A 24170-nucleotide genomic window follows, 5' to 3' on the forward strand; every position below is an offset into this window, starting at 1 on the left:
ATGGTAATATGTAATGTGTAATACATGACTAAAGGTCAACTTAGCAGTGTCTTTGCCTTCATACATATGAGCTGCAATAAGATATGAATCCAGCAGATGGCACTAACATATAACATTACCAATATTATGGACTTGGAAGCGGCTCACAGAAATCAGATTGCTGTACATCTCAGTTAGTTACAGGAAACATAGTGTCACGTGATTTTTTTGTAACCTCATGGATCTAGTTCTATCCAGTCCTAACAATCATTCCTGTCCAGGCCACTAATATAGTTAACACCAGCCTTGTTTTGTGTTCTTCTATTATGGGTATAATCAAACATTATGATTATTGCTTACATCATGATTATATATATATTTTTTTGTTATTTAGTTGTCATTATACTAAGGCTTCTATGTTCTGGTGAGAAGTAGTAGGCGTAGAGTAGAGGCTTCTGTCTTTTTTTTCTGCAGACTATACTAGAAAAAGCTTGTCACACCTACAGTAGTTGGAAAAGTTCCTTGTAGCAAATTAGATGGCAGTTAACTACAAGTAATATTCAAGCAGTTAACTACAAATAATATGTTTGTGTAATCTTGTAATTATTACCATCTGTTCTCCACATTATTTGTGAAACTGAGTTCTGAAATAAATACAAAAACAATGGCCAAACAATGTTTAATTAATCTGAATTTTAGATATTTAATGGGATGAGGTAAAGGGGATGCATCAGAACATAATATTGTTAAAGTTACTAATGCAACTATATATTACAGTGCAGCTTAAAGGACAATTCCGGTATTTAACACTTTGAGTCTATTTTATAGTTTGTTTTGGATGAGCAAGAGTGGTGGACAAAGAAATTTTGTCAATGGTTCCTGTCGCGACTTTTTGACTATTTTAGAATTGCCCATGACCGCATTTGAATGGGAGTCAATGGCCATGCACAAACATGTCCTTAAAACAACCCTTAACGTTCGGTTTCAAAACTGTGCAACTCACCGAGTGGTTAGTGGTGTTCGTTGATGTTCCAAAACAAGTAGCGTAGCGAAATACAGTTTCTGTCGTGCTTTATTTGGCATTTTGTAAAATCCATTGATTTCCATTGGAGGACTAATTGCTCGTTGATATTACTGCGCTAACGGAAACGGAAAGGATGCTGTTTACATTTGATTGTAGTCTTTTAGGTCTTTTCGCTCGGTTTCCTGTCTCTCAGAAGCTATGCTCGCCTCAACGCTGAAATCCTACGAATTCCTGATAAGAATCAAACTAGTAAAAACTATAATAATTCTTGAAAAAAAAAAAAAAAAAAAAAAAGCTATGCTCGCCCAGAGAATGGCTCGCCTCAGAAGGCTAGCGTGAGCAGAGCAACGGAAGTTGCGGAAGAGCGGAAGTTTATACGCGGTTGTGAGGTATCTGAAAAAATAGTTCCACTATAGAAAAATAAACGGATTGAAATCATACATTGCGCCGATATATTTGTTTTTAATCATCAACGAACACCACTAACCACTCGGTGAGTAGCACAGTTTTGAAAACGAACGTTAAGGGTTGTTTTAAGGACATGTTTGTGCATGGCCATTGACTCCCATTCAAATGCGGTCATGGGCAATTCTAAAATAGTCAAAAAGTCGCGACAGGAACCATTGACAAAATTTCTTTGTCCACCACTCTTGCTCATCCAAAACAAACTATAAAATAGACTCAAAGTGTTAAATACCGGAATTGTCCTTTAATAAAATTGTTTTTGCAATATTCATGCATTTATCTCTGAATTACTTATCTCACTGAATTAATAACCACATATCTAAGTTTAGCAAAATACTGAGTTACTAATATCAAAATATAAATTTTTAACAGAGAGCCAATCAAACACTACGCAATTTAAAATATAGAAAATGCACTGCTGTTATTGCTCAGACCACATTAGATGGCTATTTTTCATGTATACTAAGATGTAATTATGCCCTAAATTCAATCTTACTCTATTCACCTTGTTTTTGTTTTTTTTTATAGTGAGCGAGTGTGCAAGTAACACACTCAACTCCTTAATGAGTAAAAAAAAAATCACTCAAAGTGATTGTCACTTAAAAAAGGTACATACAAAGTCACTTAAAGTGATTGTCACATAAAAAGCTACATACAAAGTGACTTACAGTATCGTAAACTTTGTACATGAACACCCCCCTTGACTAACCTGGGGTTCAGTATCTTTCTCAAGTCAAGTCCTGACAGTTGATGGATTTCCCCTAGACAACCTAGATCTTTATCCACTAAACTACAGTGCCCAACCTCGCCTCTAGAGGCACACCGTGTTTATTTAAGCCTCAAGACTTTGCCAAGTTCAGCTATTCATGATGCATTTGCATTTTGCCATCTTTTTTCTATCATTACAATGGCCTGCCACTATGTGTAAGCTGTTCATTTGCTGTTGAACCAGCTTTACAAATGTTTTAAATCTTAAATTACTCATTCCAATTCTTTTTATCTCAGGTATTCAGGTAAACCAAAACCCATTGGAGCTTATTCGTCTACCAGGTGTACCTCTTGAAGTCACCTGCTCCATCACAGGTACTGATAACCCAAACCTGTACTGGTACCGTTGGACCCCAACAGACGGTTTCAAGCTGATGTTCACTTCTTTGGGTAAAGGACAGGTGGATCCAGAAAGTGTGGGGGATTTTTCGTCTAACAGACCAGGGTCTCTTCAGATACTGCTGGAGTCCAAGAGTGTAACCCAAGTTGGTTCTGCTGTTTGGTATTGTGCAGCCAGTCCCCACAGTATGACAGACTATAGTGAAAGCTGTACAAAAACTCTAAGGCCCTGCATGTTTACACCTGGTATTAGGTTGGTTTTGGTCGATCAGATCATATAGACATTGGAGATACATTCCCTTTTACACCTGGTGTTTCAATCCATCTCTGTTGTCCAATTTCAACCACTTCTGTCCTCATTTAATCAAGGGACGTCTATGGTCGGGTAAACGTAAGGTTTTTTCATACTTTTGATCTAATGGATGAAATAAGCTCACTCAATTTACATATGAACGCTACCGGAGACGGAAAAACATACGGAGAGCATCAGCTTTAGTTTCTGCTCTGACAGTCACAAGACCACCCGAACGCTGTGAGTGTGTGTTAGAAATCAGGAACGGTGAGAGAACATTTTGCTTGGTACGTTTTTTGTCTTCAAACTAAACTTGGGTCTCCAGCCGGCAAAGCTGGCTAATTTACGCGTTAGGTCAGTAAGCGGAGAGTAGACGGTCTTTTGTGGCTGTTTGAACACATCGACCACATGAGCGTTTACACTATACGAAAGCAATCCGGTCGAATGCGTTTTCAATACCTCTGGAAGTGGTCGGAAGTGGACAAGCTCAAAACGCTTCAGATCCTGTTTACACCTGTATTTAGCGTCGTCCACTTGTGATCCGATTGACCATCTTAATACCAGGTGTAAACAGGCCCTCAGAGATGAAAACCACTTTTTGAGTTTATATGAAGGTAATTTGAGGCCTTGTCTTAAATTGCTTGATTGAAAGAGGTGGCACATGCCTATTTTTTCTTTCATTGCTCCACAACAGACATTCTACTGACTATTAGCAAATTTGCAACTATGTCAACTTATTCTACTAACCCTAACCCTAAAGTGCACTAACAGTCTACTAATACTCTGATGAGAGTTAGTTGACAAAGAGGTGACATATTCTTTTTTTATTATTATTATCATCTACAGTAAAATGTAACTCTTGTGTTGAGATTCATTTCACTGTTTATATATTTGGGGTCCCAGAGACCCAAATGATTTATGTGTAAAACAATAATCAATTTAACCGTATTAACAAATTCTTTAAATATGTTTCTCCAACCTAATCAAAACCCATTTGAGTTATATCATTGAAGCATTAACCATCTAAATGTAGGCTTAGACTTTACAGTAAAAATGATGGTAATCAAACCCAAATATGCAACTGGCAACTGCTACATTGTGTACATCAATGAAAAAATCTAGCATGTAAAAATATTACGCATTTTATTAGGTATATAATTAATTGGAAATGTAATTCTTTTTACACATATAAGATTAGTGATTCAATAAAACTTTATTAGAAAACTTTCTAAATCACTGGTGTTTTCAAAAAACATTTGAATGTGTTAGGCTTCATTTTACTCAGACTGAGCAAATGATTCATGATGCATGAGTTGAACATCATGTTCCAGAAAAACAATACAGATGTGTGGGTGTGTGGTGCGGACTGTTGATACAATACCCTGCAAACATGCTCCTCGAATGAATCAGCTCTGCACCAGTTTCCAGCAGCTCTTCTCTTTTTGATTGGTTTAGTCTGCAGACGTGTATGAGCTTTGAGGCTTGTGTGCAGCGGCAGGTGTGTGAAAGATGCAGGATTGATCATGAACATCTCGAGAACGCTCTGACCACATCCTCCACAACACCTTCACACTGCTCGAGAAGAGCTGACACCACATCCTGCTTTCAACTCCAGCAACCTGATGCTTAAACTCATCTAGACACCATTCAAACTACAATCATTCATCTGAAGTGTATTCACATAAGAGTAAAAAACACCAATATTTTTGGTAACACTTTATTTCGATGGTCCACTTTAGACATTTTACTACTTATAAGTAACTTTGCAAATACATGTCAACTTCCAGTCATTAGAGTATTAGTAGACTGTCTGCTTAATATCTGCTAACACTTTATTTTGATGCTCCTCAACAGACATTTAACTGATTATGAGCAACTTTGCAACTACATGTCATGTACTTATTCTACTAACGTGAACCCTAACAGTCTTACTCTAATGAGAGTTAGTTGACGTGTAGTTGCAAATTTACTTATAGTTAGTAGAATGTCTAAAGTGGAGTAAAAAAAAAAGATTTGTTGTTGTTGTTGCTGTTATTTTCAGTTGCAGTCATTGTTCTCAGTACTTTTGATGTGCCTTGTTCCAGGAATTATAGAAAAGCTTTAGAGCTCACATTATGAGAAATGTCGAGGGCATATAAAGTCGTATTTTCTTATTGCCGTGGAAGATTCTTACATAACTGAGATAACAACCCACACTTTCCAAAAGCACATATTTTCCACTGTACAAAACATATGTAAATATCCTCTGTTTCTCATCAAATCAAAGGTCTAAAAGTTAAATACAGGATGTTTTAGTCATCGCAGAAAGTAGAATCTAAAACTTCCATTACATTCTGCCTAATATGTTTCTCATTCTTAGTTGTTCATTCCTGATTAATGTTTCAGGCTAACTAGTCACTTATGCATTCAACTATTGCGGTACATGTGCGTAACAAGCAAAAACGTGTTCAGGAAGGTATTTGTAAAAATGTATTATTCAAAATTAGAAAAATAAAATCATATGTGTGATTTGAAGTCATACAAAACTACATGAATCTAGTGAAATGAAAAAAATACAGAAATCTTACACATTTCGTTAATAATAAAGAAAGACAATTCTGGCCTCTCAAGGAGAACGTTTGTGGACACGATCATGGTCAGTCCTCTGGTAATGGTTTCATCTTCATTGAAAACTGCAGGGAAATAAATTCATATTAACTTAAGGGAGCATAACATATCTGTCTTTCATTTACACAACACAGTTTTCATCTAAAAACTTAAAACTTAATAAGAGTTTTGGCCTTTCATTTACACGACAACAGTGTTTAGGGGGCCTGAAAATGCAAACTTTTTGAAAACGTGTTTCAAAGTGCACGTTTTTGAAAATGACACCATTATCGTGTCTGTGTAAACTACAAAAATGCAAATTTGTGAAAACGGTTATGTCATGCACATACAAATTACATGTTCAGTCTATAAGCAGTCTATAAGTCTATAAGAGTTTTTCTTTACAAACTGACATTGGCAACTACTGGCCTCACAGCAGAATACAGCGTTTGTAATCATTTTCGCGGATCTGTGTTTTCGTGTAAATGTACCCTAAGTCATATATATCTTTATTCTCTTTATACATATTTGATGTGTGAGATGTGCATTATGTTTATCAGGGATTACCTTGAGTTTCCACACTACACCAGACACGATCAGCGCATACAGCAGGCTCTTGCAGAGGAACACGATGTAGCCAAAGCCAAGCAGTTTCAATCCCTTTGGCTTCTCTAAAAGCATCAATACACAAACATGTCTGATATATCACTTGAAGTCTTGAATGCAATGACTGTCAAATTAGACAATTAAATATTGTCAATAATCTATGTTGTCTCATACAGGCCTGAAAAAGATCTGACTGCAATCTCAATAGATAAAGCTATCAAACAAAGTGGCATCTGCGAATAAATTATGCTAAATGTTTCACAAAACCTTCCTTGCAATTTTGCAATTATATCCAAGCATTACAGTCTAATAATCTGTCTATAAAGATTTGGTGAATTTTCACAAACCTTTTTGACCATTTATGGTGTTTGTGACATTGACATAATCTTTTCCCTTGTAGAATCGAACAGTACAGGTAAAATTACTGCTGGGATCCATCCAGTCGTTTTTAGAAACTTTCATTCTGCTGCTGATATGGTACAGTAATGTCCCACTGTCCTGTTGGGCTGTGGAGTCAGTTGATACACTGTCCTCTCTCTCTTTGCCGTTCACTTTCCAGGTCAAACTCACATGATCGGGATAAAAGTCCGTCGCCACACACACTAACGTTACTTTTGAATCTGGCTCTTTCTGGGAACAGATTTCTCTTGGAGATGGTGGTAGGACCTTGACTTTAGGTAGAGTGATGTTTGTAGCTTGAGAAGGAGAGCGCAGTGTTAGGAAGTTTGATTATACTTTAGTTTAAGGTGTCTGTTACAGTGTAATACATTTACTGAGTAATAATGATCAACTACATGTACCTATAGGGCTAGGATTAGGGTGTGGTTTAGGGTTAGTTGCACGTAATTGTGCACAATTTATAGTAATTACTATAGTAGCTACATGTAACGTGTAACAAGGACACTAAAATAAAGTGTTACCAGTATTAAAGTGTTATAAAGTGTTTATTATACAACAAGTACTATGTTATTACTACTGTCATTATTAAATGGCTCAATGAAATGCTTGATTTTAATTAATCATTCGCAGCATGGTCATTTTGGTAACACTTTATTTTACAGTGTCCTTGTTACATATGTTACATGTACTTACCATAGTAATAACAGTAAATTATGCAACTAAAATTACATGCAACTAACCCTCAACCAAATCCTTATCCTACCCTAACCCTATAGTAAGTACATGTAGTTGCTTAATATTACTCAGTACTTAAATATATAAATGTAACCGTCATTTATTTTATTTTATTTTTTTGTAAAATGATTTTTCATGGAAACACACTATAATGCTACTTTCATGTATTTTGTGATTTATGCTAATACAGTATGTGGATGAAATACTGTAACCGTCCCAAAGGAAAATGCACATAGCAACTTACATAATCTAGCTGCTTTGTTTAATCATACATTTAAATGTTTAGATGATTTCATTTGTATACTGTTTTCATTAGTGTTATGCTTTTAACACCTGTAGTTTATTGTAAATCCTTTTATTATTACATTTATGTAGATAGTTACAGTATTATTTCAGCGGAAATGTTCCCCAATTTACTCATTGAAAATAGATAGGAAATGAATATATTATTAATAATAAAAACACGGATCATTCTTAAGTTAATGATTAAATAAACATTTTAAATATATAAAAGTGGCCTTTATGGTCCTTGCTTCTTTTGCCAACCTATTTTTCATTTGCATGCCATGTACATTATGACCCATCTTACTGCATTTCACAAATTAAACAAGTGCATTTATTGATATGTCTACTGAAGTACTATTTCAGAGTTTAAAAATTCAAACTTACCTAGAACCGTCAGTTTAGTCCCTTCTCCAAATTCTAGTTTCGCGTAGCTAGTACACGATGATTTATCTTGTTACCTAAACCTCAACAACTCGGCTAATAATGGGCAATGGTACACTGTTTTTGGGGCCCCTTTTCAGTTTGAGACCATGAAAGCCATAGTGGCCTCCCAGCTGTTACTCAGAGGCCTCATGTGAGCTGAAGGTATAGACTGAAATGTAGTTTATAAAAAGTGTAAATTATAAAAAGTATATACTGGCTGGATGTATATAGGTGAATGTCATTGCATTGAATAATATCAAACCAAATACCATCTGCAGGGAAATGATGCTAGATATTTTTTTAGAAGTAACCACTCTGTTCTTATCATTTTTTTTTTGCAATTAATTAAAAAGTTCTGGTGGATATGAAGTCAGTTGCACTCAAGTTCACACAGGTTCACACAGCAGAGGTTCATCATATTAACTGAAAACTTGCTCTATTTATGTTTGACAGTCATTGAATGGGATGTATAGGATGTGCAGATTGAGAAAATCCTTCATTAAGTGTTCGGGTGCAAGTCTGCAGCATTCATAAACTAAAAAAATAGATTTTAAATCCCATTTATTAAGTGGGAGTCTAAACTGGAAATAAATAATAATACAAATGTGCTATGTGCTTTTCATTGCTTTCATCGCCTTCAGATAATGAAGCTTAAAGAAGCTAGAACGTGTTTCTTCAAGGTTGGAGTCGAAGTGAGATCACTAAAAGTTATGGATTGCTAATAACAATGTTTAGTTCCCAGTAACAGTGTATTCACTATAGAGGGCTTCTCATAGACCACACTGTAGGTTACAGAATATAAACAACCACTTATATCTTTGTTACCATATTGGATTCAAAGTAGTTGGGAGATCAGTGTAGTAAGTCCTATAAAGGTTATTGACTACACAGGGACTTTTCAGGGTATATTTCAGGGAATCAAACCTATGACCTTGGCATTACTAGTGCCATCTACTCTACCAGTTTGGCTACAGCAAAACAATCAAATAAAAATGCAATGTGCATAATAAAATAAATGAGAATTTTCTTTGAGGATAAAATCCATGCATCAAAGATTTTATTTGTATTATGTAAAGGCTATAATACAAATTAAAATAAAAACAAAATACATTAAATCTCAATGTGTAAAATAATGAATTATTTTTACTTCTGTTAAGTCTATTTTTCTAGTATAGTAGTATGCTATTGCTATCAAATTATTACTAAATAGCAAGGAAACAAGCAAAAAAAAAAATCAGTAACACAGCTATATTGTATGATTAATCTGATCTTAAGCATCTTCACACTTGATAAATATTCAGAAAAGAGCCGAAAGAGAGAAATAAAAAGTAGAGAGAATCTTCAGTCATATATACAGCATCTCTTCTCCTGGATGAAGTAAATGGAGAGAGTTTTCTTGGGTAACTTCCTCAAACCAGACATGATCAGTTCTTTCACTTTCTATGTGAACCCTGTAAAACAAATATCACATAAATATTAAGACATTCAGAGAAAATAATCTATCTATCTATCTATCTATCTATCTATCTATCTATCTATCTATCTGTCTGTCTGTCTGTCTGTCTGTCTGTCTGTCTGTCTGTCTGTCTGTCTGTCTGTCTGTCTGTAGTAACAATTAGTAACAAATACACTTGTAACCAAACACAACAAGTTGCTTATGATGTTAACATCCTTCCAATTCTTATGTTTGAAATTATTAAAACTAATTACAAGTTTAATCAGCCTTACCTTTCTCCATACAAACACAAAGATGACAAGGCCATACAGTCCACTCTTAGCAATGACCACGCCATATGAGAGCTTAACCACCTGTGATGATTTTACATAGTCCTCTGGAGATGGAGAGAACAAATTATAACATATTATATTTCTATATAGCATTACTGATCAACTTTTGACCTCTGACCCTAATTCCTAATATCCATATCTTGCACATAGTCATACAAATAGAAAAGAGTATATCCTTACCTCGGGTATAACCACCCCCTGCAATTAGATGATAAACAATTAGAAGACCCAAATATTAAAATAGGTAAACATATTATATTCACAGTCAGCAGTTTATTTTTCTTTTCTTTTTTTTAAATCTATTTATCTCTATTGCATACCTTCAATTCCAAAGACCTTATTTTCAACTTCAAAAGATCCTGTTTGATTGTGGAACTTCAATTTGCAGCGGAATTCGTTTTCTTTTTTGTACCATTGTTTTTTAGTGACTTTAAGTCTGCTGGATATGGAGAACAGTTTTGTTGTGCTGTCTTGTTTGGCATAAGGGTCTGTCGCTACTCCTTTGTCTGGTTCTTTGCCTCCAACCATCCATGTTATGCTGACATGGTCTGGGTAGAAGTCCTTGGCCACACACACAAGAGTGACCGTGTTCTTCTTCTTACAGAGCTCATTGTCAGAGGGTTTTATAATTGTGACAGTTATGTCCTTTTCTTCACTGACTCTCAAGCCAGTTTCTGTAAAATAAAATTATAAGCATATGACAGTCAGAAATGCATTATTGATTCATATTTACATTAACAATTTTGAATCTGAAGAATTATTCAGTTTTATGAAGTTAACTTTATTATTATTATTATATTTAAGGTGTCCTTGTACAGTGTAGTTATACGCTAAGCACAGAGTTATAATAATTAGCTACATGTTCTTACTATAGGATTAGGTTTGGGTTGAGGGTTAATTGCATGTAATTATGCACAATCTATAGTTATTATTATAGAAACTACATGTAACGTGTAACAAGGACACTGTAAAATAAAGTGGGTTACACTTTATTTTAAGATCTCATTGTACAGTGTAATTATATATTTAAGTACTGAGTAATATTAAGCAACTACATGTACTTACTATAAGGTTAGGGTAGGATTAGGATTTGGTTGAGGGTTATTTGCATGTAATTATGCATAATTTACTGTTATTACTATGGTAGGTACATGTAACATATGTAACAAGGACACCATTAAAATAAAGTGCTACCATAAAGTGTTACCTGGAATTGTCAACAGTGTAATTATAAATGTAATTACAGAAATATAAGTACTGAAATTATGTACAGATGTAATTGCATGCAGGTTTTAAATGTAATGCAAAACCAAGTATGTATAAGTGCATTGTATCAAATGATTAATTTAAATGATAGAAAATACAGTTAAAGACACTTAATATAAAGTGGGACCCAAAATTCGGCAAGAACATTGTTAAAAAAAATGAAGCACTTTTTGGGGCTAATGTTTCCATATTACACTCAACTCCATGTATTGTACTGCAAGGAAGCTAGTAAATAATAAGGTTGCATTTCTACAGTTTATGTGCTCAATTGCTTCTTCAACAGGAAAACCACAGACAACTTTACATGAAACTGATGTATCTGCACTCTAGGCTGACAGTTACATGAAGCTCATATACTTGTTAGAGCATACAGAATAGCAACAGTATTATAGGTTTATAGAAACACTGATTAATATAGTGCACAACAACAAGAGTTTCCATTGAACAGCTAAGTCAGGTGCAACACTCAGATCTAGAGAAACTGTATATACATCATCTACAGTATATATCCAGTTGTTGGGACTGGCTACTCTGACAATGCAAAGCACTTCACAATTATCCCAAACGAACTCAAAAAATGTGCTTTCTTACCTAGAACAGTGAGTTTGGTCCCCTGGCCAAAGTATGCAGGTCTGTTGTTCACACTGCTCAACAGCTACAGTAAAACTCTTCCTATCACTTTAACCTGACTGCATTCTATGCATTTATATAACACTCAATAAAGATTTTAAACACTGCTGTATAGACCAATAACATTGACTGTCAGTACCATATACAATAAATATATATCAAAACTTTTCAGAAAAACAACAAGCTTCCATTTCACCAAATTAAACAATATGAAGGATTTGAGTTAGGCAAATAGCTTGTCTAAAGGCAGTTTATTATCTAAAACTGTGATTCTGGTGCCTCAGACTCAGCTCTGTTGTTAGCACAGAATATTCTCAGAAGAAGAACAGTGACGACTTTCTACTCTTATCCTAGAATTTCTAATTCATATCAACACTCCTCATTCACTAATTATACTAATTATTTTTATCATCACATTCACAGAACACACTTATAAACTGATGGTAAAATACCAAGAGACAAGCAAACAAAAATATATATTCTTACCTAAAACCGTGAGTTTGGTGCCACTGCCAAAGTATGCAGGGTCGTTATAGTTCACACTGATTCTAAGCTGCAGTTAAAACCTCAGCTATAGAGATCATGCAACATCGACACTTTATCTAACTATATTCTTTTCTCCAGTTCTTCTAATTAACATCATCATTTTAGATACACTACTAAAATCATTTAAGTTCTTAAAGATCAGTTTACTCACCTAGAACTGTAAGTTTTGTGCCTTTGCCAAAGTATGCAGGATTGGCATTGGTCACACTGATTCTATGCTACTGTTAAAACCTCAGCTATGGTGTAGATTATGTGAACATTGCCACTTATCCCACTATTTATTTATTTATTCTTAAAGATGAGTTAACTAGTCCAGTTCTTCTAATTCACCATCATTTTAGATATCCTGATCAAAACCCTTTTAAATAGTAAAATACCCAATTTACTCACCTAGAACTGTTAGTTTAGTGCCACTGCCAAAGTATGCAGGACTGAGATTGTTCACAATGATTCCAAGCTACAGTTAAAACCTCAGCTACTGTATGGAGATCATGTGTACATTGACACTTATCCCACTATATCTAACTTCATTTTTAAAGACTATAGGTGTTCCAGTTCTTCGGATGCATGCGAATACCAAAATTAGATATTCTATTAAAATATTAGATTATAAATATCACACATGATACTTAATTTACTCACCTAGAACTGTTAGTTTGGTGCCACTGCCAAAGTATGCAGGGCTGCGATTGTTCACACTGATTCTAAGCTACAGTTAAAACTTCAACTTTACTGCAGAGCATGTGAACATTGCCACTCATCCCAGTATCATCTAACTACATTTTTAAAGACTATTTCAATTCTTCTCATTCACGAAGACACCACCACAATCCTAAATAACTTATTTGTGTATCAGACGTTCTAGAAATCACACATAATGCTCAAATTACTCACCTAAAACCGTAAGTTTAGTGCCACTGCCAAAGTATGCAGGATATCCAGAGTTCACACTGATTCTTTGCAACAGTTAAAACCTAAGCTACAGTTTGATAAACAGTGCTACTTATCCCACTATGTCTAACCTAATTTTAAAGACATAATTAGATTCTCGAGAACTGCCAGTTCATCCAATACCAATTCATCAATATGGCAATTTGTCATTGAAATAGCATAGAATGATGTTTCTTACCCAGTACAGTTAACTTTGTTCCATTGCCGAAATAAGCCTGACCAGCACCAGTGTCACAGCACACATGTGCACTAACAAATTTACCCAAGACACCAAATGCTAAAGCCCTAGCATCTGTTTTTACTAAAACGCCCTGCGAATATCATTACAATATATACTATAGAACAGATACTTATAGCAATTTACCATATAGTCATTTAAACATCCAAGACATTTAAAACAATGTCATTTTGAAAGCTCTTAAAAAATAACATTCTTTTAGACCTTAACATCTCATAGGCTGGATATGTTCCTAAATATGCTTGTAAGTTCATAAAGAAAGATTAAGCAAATCACTCACCTAGGACTGTAAGTTTAGTACCTTCGCCAAAGTGTGCTTCACCCATGTTCACACTGATTCTATGCAACTGTTAATACCTCAGATAGTCAAAATCATAAATTATGCTACTTATACCGCAATACATCTAACTTCATTTTAAAGAAGGATTAACTCAAGATTACTGAGAAGTATTCCAAGTCAATTAATTCCAATTTAATATCATTTTAGATAACACATTACCTTCCATTTGACACAAGTCCATTGTGCTTTACTGTTTAGCATTGACATGTCAATGGCAATCAATGAAGTAAAATGAATATTTTTTTAATATTCTTACCCAGAACAGTTAGCTTTGTTCCACTGCCGAAGTAAGCTTGATAACCACCAGTGTCACAGCACTCATGTGCACTAACAAATTTACCCAAGACACCAAACGCTAAAGCCCTAGCACCTGTTTTTACTAAAATGCCCTGTGAATATCATTACATATACTATAGAACAGATACTTATAGTAATTTACCATATAGTCACTTATACATTCGAGACATAGAAAACAAAAGCTCTCAAAAAATATAACATCCTTTTAGACCTTAACATCACATAGGTTGGATTTGTTACTAAATATGCTTTTAAATTTATAAAGAAAGATTAAGCAAATTACTCACCTAGGACTGTAAGTTTAGTACCTTCGCCAAAGTGTGCTTCACTACCCATGTTCACACTGATTCTATGCAACTGTTAATACCTCAGATAGTCAAAATCATAAATTATGCTACTTACCTCAATACATCTAACTTCATTTTAAAGAACGATTATCTCAAGATTACTGAGAAGTAGCCTATCCCAAGTCAATTAATTCCAATTTAATATAATTTTAGATAACACATTACCTTCCATTTGACACAAGTCCATTGTGCTTTACTGTTTAGCATTGACATGTCAATGGCAATCAATGAAGTAGAATGAACATTTTTTGAATATTCTTACCCAGAACAGTTAGCTTTGTTCCACTGCCGAAGTAAGCTGGATAAGTACCAGTGTCACAGCACTCATGTGCACTAACAAATTCACTCAGGGCGGCAAATGCAAATTCAGTTTTAACTTAAATGCCTCATGAATGCAACTCGACTACATCAATCAAATTTACTTCAATTACTTAGTGTGCTCATTTAAGTCATTTCAGAAATATAATACACAAACAGCATAACTTAGAAGATTCATTAGAAATCAAAGTCAGTAAATACCTAAACATCACATAGCTACATTTCTGTGATATCTTGATAAGTTTTTATATATCACACAGAATACTGAAATTACTCACCTAGGACTGTAAGTTTAGTGCCATTACCAAAGTATGCAGGATTGCCAGTGTTCACACTGATACTAAGCTACAGTTAAAACCTCAAGCTATCAAGATCATGTAGACTTTGCCACTCGTATTATCCGAGATAATTATAAAAATAAATGTTTCTTACCTAACACTGTTAACTTTGTTCCATTACCAAAGTATGCAGGATCGCCAGTGTTCACACTGATACTAAGCTACAGTTAAAACCTCAAGCTATCATGTAGACTTTAACACTCGTATAGATTATAGATTTTTCTTACCTAATACAGTTAACTTTGTTCCATTGCCAAAGTAAGCCTGAGAAGCACCAGAGTCACAGTGCACATGTGCACTAACAAATTTACTCAAGACGCCAAAGCAAATGCTATGTCTATGTCATTCAAGCAATATTATTTAGAAGATTCTACATAGTGTACTGAATAAATAACATTTCTTTAGGCCTGAACATCAAGATAGTTGACTTACTCACCTAGAACTGTAAGTTTAGTGCCTTTTCCAAAGTATGCAGGGTCGGTGTATGATCACACTGATTCTATGCTACAGACGAAACCTCCTCAAGCTATTTCTTACATATTTAACTGCTTTTTTTTCAGTAATTGGAGAACACCAACACTTCTCAGAATGATATAACAATTGACAATCAAATGTCTACGCATACTGTCTAAAACTAAAGAGTGTTCAGAAAACGCAACAAGCCTACTTCGTTTGTTGAGCTACAAGGCATTTCTAATATTTACAGTACAACATTTTTGCAAATCTCAGCTTTTAGATTTATGTCTTACCAAGAACTGTTAACTTTGTTCCATTGCCGAAGAAAGCTTGTCCACCTCCACCAGAGTCACAGCACACATGTGCAATAATAAAATTACTCAAGAGTTTGTGGACTTAAGTCTAAGCATTGAGGCTTCAGAAATGCTGCTTAGCCATTTAATCTACGCTGGGGAAGATGATTTTTACTAATTTTACCTATTTTACAAATGATAAAATTACACAATGTTTCTTGAAGCCTAATGTCATCTGAGACATTTTTCTTAGTTTTCTTGCAATGTTACGGTAAGCTATGCAAAATTAGGTCAAAATATTTCTTACCTAGTACTGTGAGTTTGGTGCCATGACCAAAGTATGCAGGGTTGTAGTTGTTCACACTGATTCTACGCTACAGATAAAACCTCCTCTACTCTTAAAACCATCCACATGTTATACTAATTCCACAATAAAGAGCAAATTAACAATGAAGAGTTGTGGGTCAGAAAGAACCCTCAAAATGCATTAACTCTGATATACAGTAGAATTGATCAATGTCTACATACAAATGTAATCAGCAATTTTGAATAGAATTCTTACATTTGATTAAGCTCTATAATTTAAATAGTATAAGGTGTGTTTCTTACCCAGTACAGTTAACTTCGTTCCTTCACCAAAATAAGCCTGAGCAGTAGTAGACACAGCACACGTATGCACTAATAAAATGTCTAGGATATGTGCCAGGTCTGGACATTGATCAATAGGCTTTTTTCCAATAGAATTATCCTCAAACTTCAGTACCTAATACTACTAATCCAACAAATTCAGTCAAAAATGTCTCACCTGTTACTGTAAGTTTAGTTCCACTGCCAAAGTGTGCAGGACTGTACTGATTACACTGATGTCTAGCGACGGTAAAAAACTCCACTAAAGACTTTATAACTACATCCAACTGACACTGGCTTTAAGGAACGACTTAAACAATAGAACACGATGAATAAAAACTGATACAAACACACTGGCTAACAATATTTAGCAAATCTTGGTCACAAACAAATTTAAGACAATGAAGACATTACTTTGGCAACTATTTTTGATGTTTTGATACTTTTTGCACATTACACTTAGTATTTCTGGAAGATTTAAAGTTATAATCGTTGTTTTTCTTACCTAAAACAGTAAGTTTGGTGCCGTTTCCAAAATATGCTGGCTGGTTTGAGCACAGAGTATCAAGACCGTATCACTAACTTCTACCTTGCGAAATCTTACTACATTATATTATGCAATTCCCAATGGTAATTATATGTGTCCAAGGCATTTTTTGCATTGTCTTTTACATTTACTTACCTAGAACAGTCAATCTTGTCCCTTCGCCAAAGATAGCGGGTCTGGTATTAGAGCACAGCATGCAGGCTCACTAAAATTACTTTGACTGCATAACCCTTACATTTAATAAACTTATGTGGTTCTTTTTGATTGTATTGTGATATATTTGTGCTCTCTGTTTTCCTACATGACACATTTTATATTTTCAATCATGTTAGTTTAAATTAGCAACTTATAAGACAGTTGCACAGCATATTTGTAAAAGTTTCCAATTGAAGCTGAAGTAGAACTGTACTTACCAAGAACAGTTAATTTGGTGCCGCCACCAAAATAGGCTTGATAATTGGCACAGCATACGTATGTCATGTCAAAAACAGTCTCAAATTCAATACTTCAATCACACTGTGTTTTACACAAATTGTCAGCATAGTCTTACCTGACAATCATCAGCGACTTATATATAACTGTCTAATATTCCCATGTAGGCCTACATATTAGCATAATTAAAAGTGTTCTTACCAACAACTGTTAATTTTGTTCCATCTCCAAAGTGAGCTTGATAAGCATTGCACAGTGAGATTGTATGCACAAATTTACTACACAAACTATGTTATGAATAATTAAAGCGTTTTCGAATGGGCCTCTTCCCTTCTGCCGTCATAGTTAAGTCATTATAAATATATGAAAGGACAATATTAGTCTATTGAACACTGGTCAGTAAGAGCATTTAAACAATTAAATCAAGCAAACTTACCTAAAACGGTCAGTTTTGTTCCATTTCCAAAGTATGCTTGTGTGCCAGAGGCACATTGTAAACGAGTGCTCCGAAATTTGCATTAGAATTCCTCTTTTTCCATAGTCATATAAAAGTCCATTAATTCCATAACAGATGTCTCCCAGAAGGCTGTTCAATGTAAAAGCATGTAAATCTGAAATATATATTTCAGGAAAAATATCAAATTATCCAATCAAGTCCAACCTCAAGAACATGTACATGTATTTACCGCCAATAAAATGTGATCAATTTCATAAAAATTTGGGAATCACTCAAAATATTATTGCTCCTTCTGTCCTAGATATCTTTTATATTTAATGTTGAAATCCAATAGAAATCAGTGCAATGTTTGTATTCTCTGTCGCTGTCTAATTGACTGTACATGGCGGGAGGTTTTTGTACAGCGGCTCTATGGGATTGTATCACCGTGGCCCCCTGTCCCCACGGTGCTAAAACATTATACAAAAACAAAATATTCTCTTGCTCTCTTTCCCCCCACTCTCCCCCCGTCCCCCATTTTATCTTTATTTCTCATCATTCTCTTGCACATGTTCTTTTTTTATGTCTATCTGTATAAAGTCTATGTTGCTATTTCTGTGATTACTGAGAATTTGGGCAGGTGCAGATTCCTCCACCTAAAAATGTCTCAATGACAGTTTGCCGACCCCTCCCACATCCTCATGTAACAATCATCAGAGTGTGGGAACAATACAAGAACTGGATCTGTTCAATGATTTGAGTCTGTAAGGCACTTCACTAACACTTTACAATAACATTGTAAGAAGTGGTAACCTGCAAATCATACCTTAAAGAGCTATTGTTTTACTTTATTCAACTCATGAAAATCTATTTTGTTTGCACATATTAAGTTAGGTTGATATTACTGTAAAAAATATTTTTTGACTTGAGTTAAACCAGTGAATTTTTTTCGTTACTTTTTTTTTCTTTTTTTTTCTTCTTTTTTTCTAATTGTTTAACATTAGTTGGCTAAATTAGTTACAGTACCATGAACTAAAAATGTAAATTTTATCAATCTTAATCTTAGTTGATGTTAATCTCAACTTTCACTTACAGTATTCATTACTAAAGTCATAGGTTTTCCTGAGCTAACATGACATAAAAATGAACTCTTGTATTTTTATACAAAGGGAGGGAGGGAGAAAGGGATGGATGGACAGAAGGAGGGATGGATGGATGGATGGATGGATGGATGGATGGATGGATGGATGGATGGATGGATGGATGGATGGATGGATGGATGGATGGACGGACGGACGGACGGACGGACGGACGGACGGACGGACGGACGGACGGACGGACGGACGGACGGACGGACGGACGGACAGACAGACAGACAGACAGACAGACAGACAGACAGACAGACAGATAGATAGATAGATAGATAGATAGATAGATAGATAGATAGATAGATAGATAGATAGATAGATAGATAGATAGATTGATAGATAGATTGATAGATAGATTCTGTGACAAATGCATTTCTCATTTTTAGTTCATGCTATTTAATGCATTAAATAAAGTTAACTAGTGGGACCTTATTGTAAAGCATTACTGATTATGCTTTATTCTTTATTCATACAATATTTTACAGTGTATTTGATACACGTTACATGTGCTAACTATAGCCTACTAATAATAGTATATTATGCATAATTACATGCAACTAACCCTAAACCAATCCCAAACCCTAACCCTATAGTAAGTAAGTAGCCTACAAGTTGTTAGTTAATATTACTCAGTAAATGTATTATTAATTACACTGAAACAAGGACATGGAATAGCCAAGAAAAAATATTTTATAAAAACTAAATAAATAAATATTGTTATCATCTAGTTATGTACTTAATGAAATTGGAATAAAATTCACCTCTAATTCAACTAATGATCAGCATTCAGTATTCAGATAGATTTTGCCTTTTCAAAAAAAAAAAAAAAATCAAAATTGCTATATGCATAAATACATGTGTATTGTTTAAATGAATGACTGCAATAAAATAACTGTTGCCTGTATCTATGAAAGCTGAAGAAATGCAGCAGGCCTAATGCAATTCTATATTATGCTAGAAAACATTTATATTTTCTCAATATTGTGTAAATCCATGTAAGACAAAAAAAAAAATCTATGTAAAAGAAATTTGCAGAAAAGCATTTAATATTGAAAGTTTATGGGGCTTCAGCATGTGCCCTCTCTAAATAAAACAACTGTCATTATGATAACAATGACCACAGAGGAATCAAATATACGGTAGTTCTGTTAATAACTCTTTAACCTGCTCGTTAATAATATTATTTTCAGTCATAGCACAGTTTTAAAAGATCTCAATCTTTCTAAATATTACAGCATCCTTTAAAAAATTACAAAAATTGTGTTTTATTGACTTTTTCTCTCAGTGGTAAGTAACAGAATTCTTACAGCTTAACATATAATATGATAAATAATGATTACTTTATCCAATCTGGCAATATAAGAAACATACTAAACAAATGAGAAGCGAAGCAAGAGCAACATTTAAACATCTTTATTGCTGATGATTACATAATCAGAGATTACAGTGGCGAATGTGGAAATACATAAAGATGATCACGTCATCTGCTGCTGTGAAATACAGTATAAAAACAGTCCTAAAGTTACTCATATCATCCTGCAGAGGTCAGCATATGATCTTTAATCCAGACGATGATTAATTCATATTAAACTGTGCTCCTCTTCTGAAGGTTTGTGTTAATGGAAGAACACTGCATGAAGAGCACACGGCTATATGGATTAAAAGACAAGAAATATTTAATGAATTATATATGCATCTGTTTTGTATGGGTTATGAACACATGTGCAGATCCAGAGATAAGATTGCAAATGATTTATCTAATGATTTCCAAAGCCAAGCTGTTCAAGAGCTCCTCTGTAGCCTAGTCAAGTCACCTTCACTTATATAGCGCTTTTAACAATATGGATTGTTTAAAAGCAGCTTTACAGTGATAATAGGAAATTACCGGAACAGATTGTTTATGCTTTATTTCTGAAGGTTACATTTTTTGCTCAAGTAGATGGCACCAAATTACCGTCTTTTTGAGCAATTAATTGAATCATTACCCAGACACATAAAAAAAAAAAACAAAAAAAAAAAAAACAGAGATTCATTCTGTTTACCAAAGCATTGAGCAACTCAAACATTGCTGTATTTTTCATGTACATTTCATATACTTATGTTTCCAACAGCAAAGAGGAAATACTAATGCTATTTTAATAGTATTTTAATGTTTTGTATTTTAATTACTTTCCAAAAGAGGAAAACAGAGAGATGAATTATAGCAGCCATGATATAAAGATGTCATTAAGATTCAATTTAATGCCAAATGTTATAAATGTAAATTTTTTAACAATAAAAAATATTTTTAACAATAGATTAAAGATAGGTAGGCCTACACTATGTACATTTTTGTTTAAAATTAACAAAATTTAAATAATGAATACATCATCAAATCCTCTTCCAAAACGTGTTCATGTCTGATCCCGATTTACTATGGTAAGCCTATAGTATTTATATTTTAGACCTGACGGGATGATTTTCGCGGGAAATTGCGCACACACGTCACTCCCCCCTGGTTGCTTCGTCATATCCGTAAATAATGAAAAGTTGCTCTAGGCTTGTATGGTGTCCTTCGATAGTTGTCACAACGAGCGAGAAAGCTTGACATGGAGCAACTAAATCATGCATGAACCTCCGAGGAATTACCCGCTTTAAACAATAGAGAAAACGACAAGAGAACAGGACAGAGCTCTTAATAAAACAAGGATCAACATGGGCCTTTCGGAGATGCGAGAACTGAGGGATTTGAAATGTTATAAAAGCCATGCGGAGGCCGGGGATGATGCTGTTTTATAACTCAACGGGTGAGTAAGGTATTTTATTAAACAGATAAATTGCCATATGTAGCTCTCTGACATAGTTCATTGTAAAGCATTATCTATTGTACAGGTTCGTTTCATTATGGTTGTAGCGCTGTGCTGGAATTTATTAGCAAGAAGGAAGTGTGTTTATTAATGGGTGTAGCAACAGTAATGTGTTTGTGTTCAGTTAGTCAGCTTGAGATCATTTCCATCTAAACTGGTTATATCTCTTAGTAGTGAATGTTTTATTTAATGTTTGTATAAATTATATATATATATATGTATGTGTATATATATTATTATTATTATTTTTTTTTTTTAATTTTTTATGAGAAAGAACCATATTCATCCGTACAGTAGAACTGAAGCACAACTAAAACAAGTTCCTTCGCAAAATAAATGCAGTTTTGTTTTTTAACCTCTAGAGGGCCAAAGGTTACGTGCACATTTACTGTAAGGTAGATAGATATTTGTTAACTGTGTGGACATTTAACATATTAAGCACTAAGGAGTGCAGCAGACATTTATTATTCAGTTTAGAGCTTTTTAATTTAACTCAAATTCGTAATAAATATTTTATATTAACACACATGCATATAGCCTAAGTAAAAGTATGGTAATTTGTTATATTTATTTATGAGTATTTTATGTCAAAGAGCATAAATTTCAAAATGAAGTGACAAACAGGTTTGTGGGTATATTTTTATTTATAAGTATGCATGAATAAATTTAGTGTAGATATTAAAATTTACAACTACTTTTCAGGATTTACATTAACATTCAGTTTAACTAATATATTCACAATTTTCATGCAATATAAATATATATTTTTTGATTTTATATAATTATTATTCCCCTTTGCCATATGATTAGTGAGATCAAAGATAGGATATCCCACACCCACCTTTATTATCTTTTTTTTTTTTCTCTCTGATCACTGTGGCTCAGATTGGGGTTATTGTTCAGGTGCTTGGTTAAGTTAAGGTACTGTGTAATGCTAGAGGCACAGAAATAAATGCCTGAGTCCTCCTCTACTAGATCCTTGATCTCCAGCGAAGATTCTTTAATCTGGGGACGTTTCATTGTGTATTTGGTGCCTGTGAACGGGGCAACTACATCTGTTGTATCTTTTCCCAGAGAAAAAGCAACAAGGGACAGTTCACCTTGACTTCTCTGTCTGTACCAATACATATAATAATAGCTGCCATCATCATGGTTACATTTGAGAATAACCGATTGATTCCGTTGGGCAAACAGTTCAGATTTACTAACTTGATCATTCTGAGTGATGGTTATCGCTGCTAATGACTCTGTGGAGTAGAAAACAATTGATTATATCAACTTGCATAACAACAGTAAGATTTCTACATAAATGTTTGACTACAGGATAAACTTACTAATAACTAGCAGGAAAATAAACCCCAAACACAGCAGTCCCATGACACCAAAGAGGAGAATCAACCCCTTGCTGTCTCTCACCCCTTCTAGATGTGACTCCACTAGTGAGTCTATGAACAAAAGGAACAGGAAATGACATATGAAAGCCTTGCATATGTGGTATACATGAAACTTTGTTACCTGATCTTACCTTTTTCATCATTTCCCTTTTTTCTAACCTATAATGACATCTGATTTAGTCATATTAAACTATAGTATTTGATTACCACTTACAAACAAAAGCACCAATTGTTAAATATTAATATTATTAATATTAAGGATTATTAAGAGTAGATTTACCACTTTGCAAAATGGTAAAGCAATGGTTTCATGTCTTCAACTATCAACCTTTGAAAGTAATTACATATTCACATCATTATTCTAACTGATATAGATGAATGTTTCATTTTTCCTCCTGTTCTCGGCTCAGTGTTGGAGTTGTGGTTGTTGTTTAGCAGTGCAGCTGTAGTATGATACTGTGTGCTTGTGGCACAATAATAAAGAGCAGAGTCTTCAGTCTCTAGTTTCATAATCTCCAGTGTGGACGTCTTTATTTCAGGACGGGTTGCTTTATACTTAGAAGTTGTAAATGGTGCTTCATTCTCCACCATATTTTGGCCAGCAGAAAATATCAGTAAGGTCAAACCCACATCCACCTTTGTTTGCTTGTACCAGTACAATCTGTAGTGGTCGAGATTATCATGTTCACATGTTAATGTCACAGTAGAATTGCTGGCGAAGATGTCTGGCTGTTGACGGATCTCTCCATTGGATTTATCTGGAAAACAGGATTGTAGATAAAGATTAAGATGACTGCTATCATGTTGTTGGTAACCCTTGTGAAAAAGAAGTGCACTTTATTGTACTGAATATGCACTTGTAGTGTACTTCAAATATTAAAAAGTATATATTTAAAAAAAATACTTCTAGATAATATACACTGAAAATAAATTGGTGTAGTATTTACTTTGAAACAATTTTCACTCAGACATTGCGAGTAAATTCTACAAATAATTATAAAGAAAAAGCAAGTAACATTTGATTTAAACGT

At 34.2% G+C, this 24170-nt stretch overlaps 1 protein-coding gene across 5 annotated transcripts in view; it reads right to left on the reverse strand.

Moving 5' to 3' along the window:
• Positions 1 to 4575: 4575 nt before the first annotated feature.
• Positions 4576 to 24170, reverse strand: part of LOC308707827 (M1-specific T cell receptor beta chain) — a 131617-nt gene continuing 112022 nt past the window's right edge. Inside the window, exons 1-7 of one of the 5 annotated variants that reach the window (XM_081394503.1) lie at positions 23080 to 23192; positions 22671 to 22992; positions 13601 to 13653; positions 10010 to 10363; positions 9870 to 9887; positions 9630 to 9733; positions 8942 to 9352 (exon numbers count right to left, since the gene is read on the reverse strand). In XM_081394503.1, coding sequence (XP_081250629.1) covers positions 9335 to 9352; positions 9630 to 9733; positions 9870 to 9887; positions 10010 to 10363; positions 13601 to 13653; positions 22671 to 22992; positions 23080 to 23122 — 912 coding nt within the window. In that variant the 5' untranslated portion in view covers positions 23123 to 23192 and the 3' untranslated portion in view covers positions 8942 to 9334. Of the gene's footprint in view, positions 5540 to 6020; positions 6125 to 6406; positions 6755 to 7862; positions 7910 to 8941; positions 9353 to 9629; positions 9734 to 9869; positions 9888 to 10009; positions 10364 to 12071; positions 12128 to 13600; positions 13654 to 14900; positions 14957 to 16016; positions 16073 to 22670; positions 22993 to 23079; positions 23193 to 24170 lie in introns of those variants that run through there. The other 4 variants (XM_081394502.1, XM_081394505.1, XM_081394504.1 and 1 more) reach the window with 4 other exon arrangements.

The sequence above is a fragment of the Scardinius erythrophthalmus genome (genome assembly GCF_964197995.2).
Source record: "Scardinius erythrophthalmus genome assembly, chromosome: 19".
Taxonomy (NCBI): Eukaryota; Metazoa; Chordata; class Actinopteri; order Cypriniformes; family Leuciscidae; genus Scardinius; species Scardinius erythrophthalmus.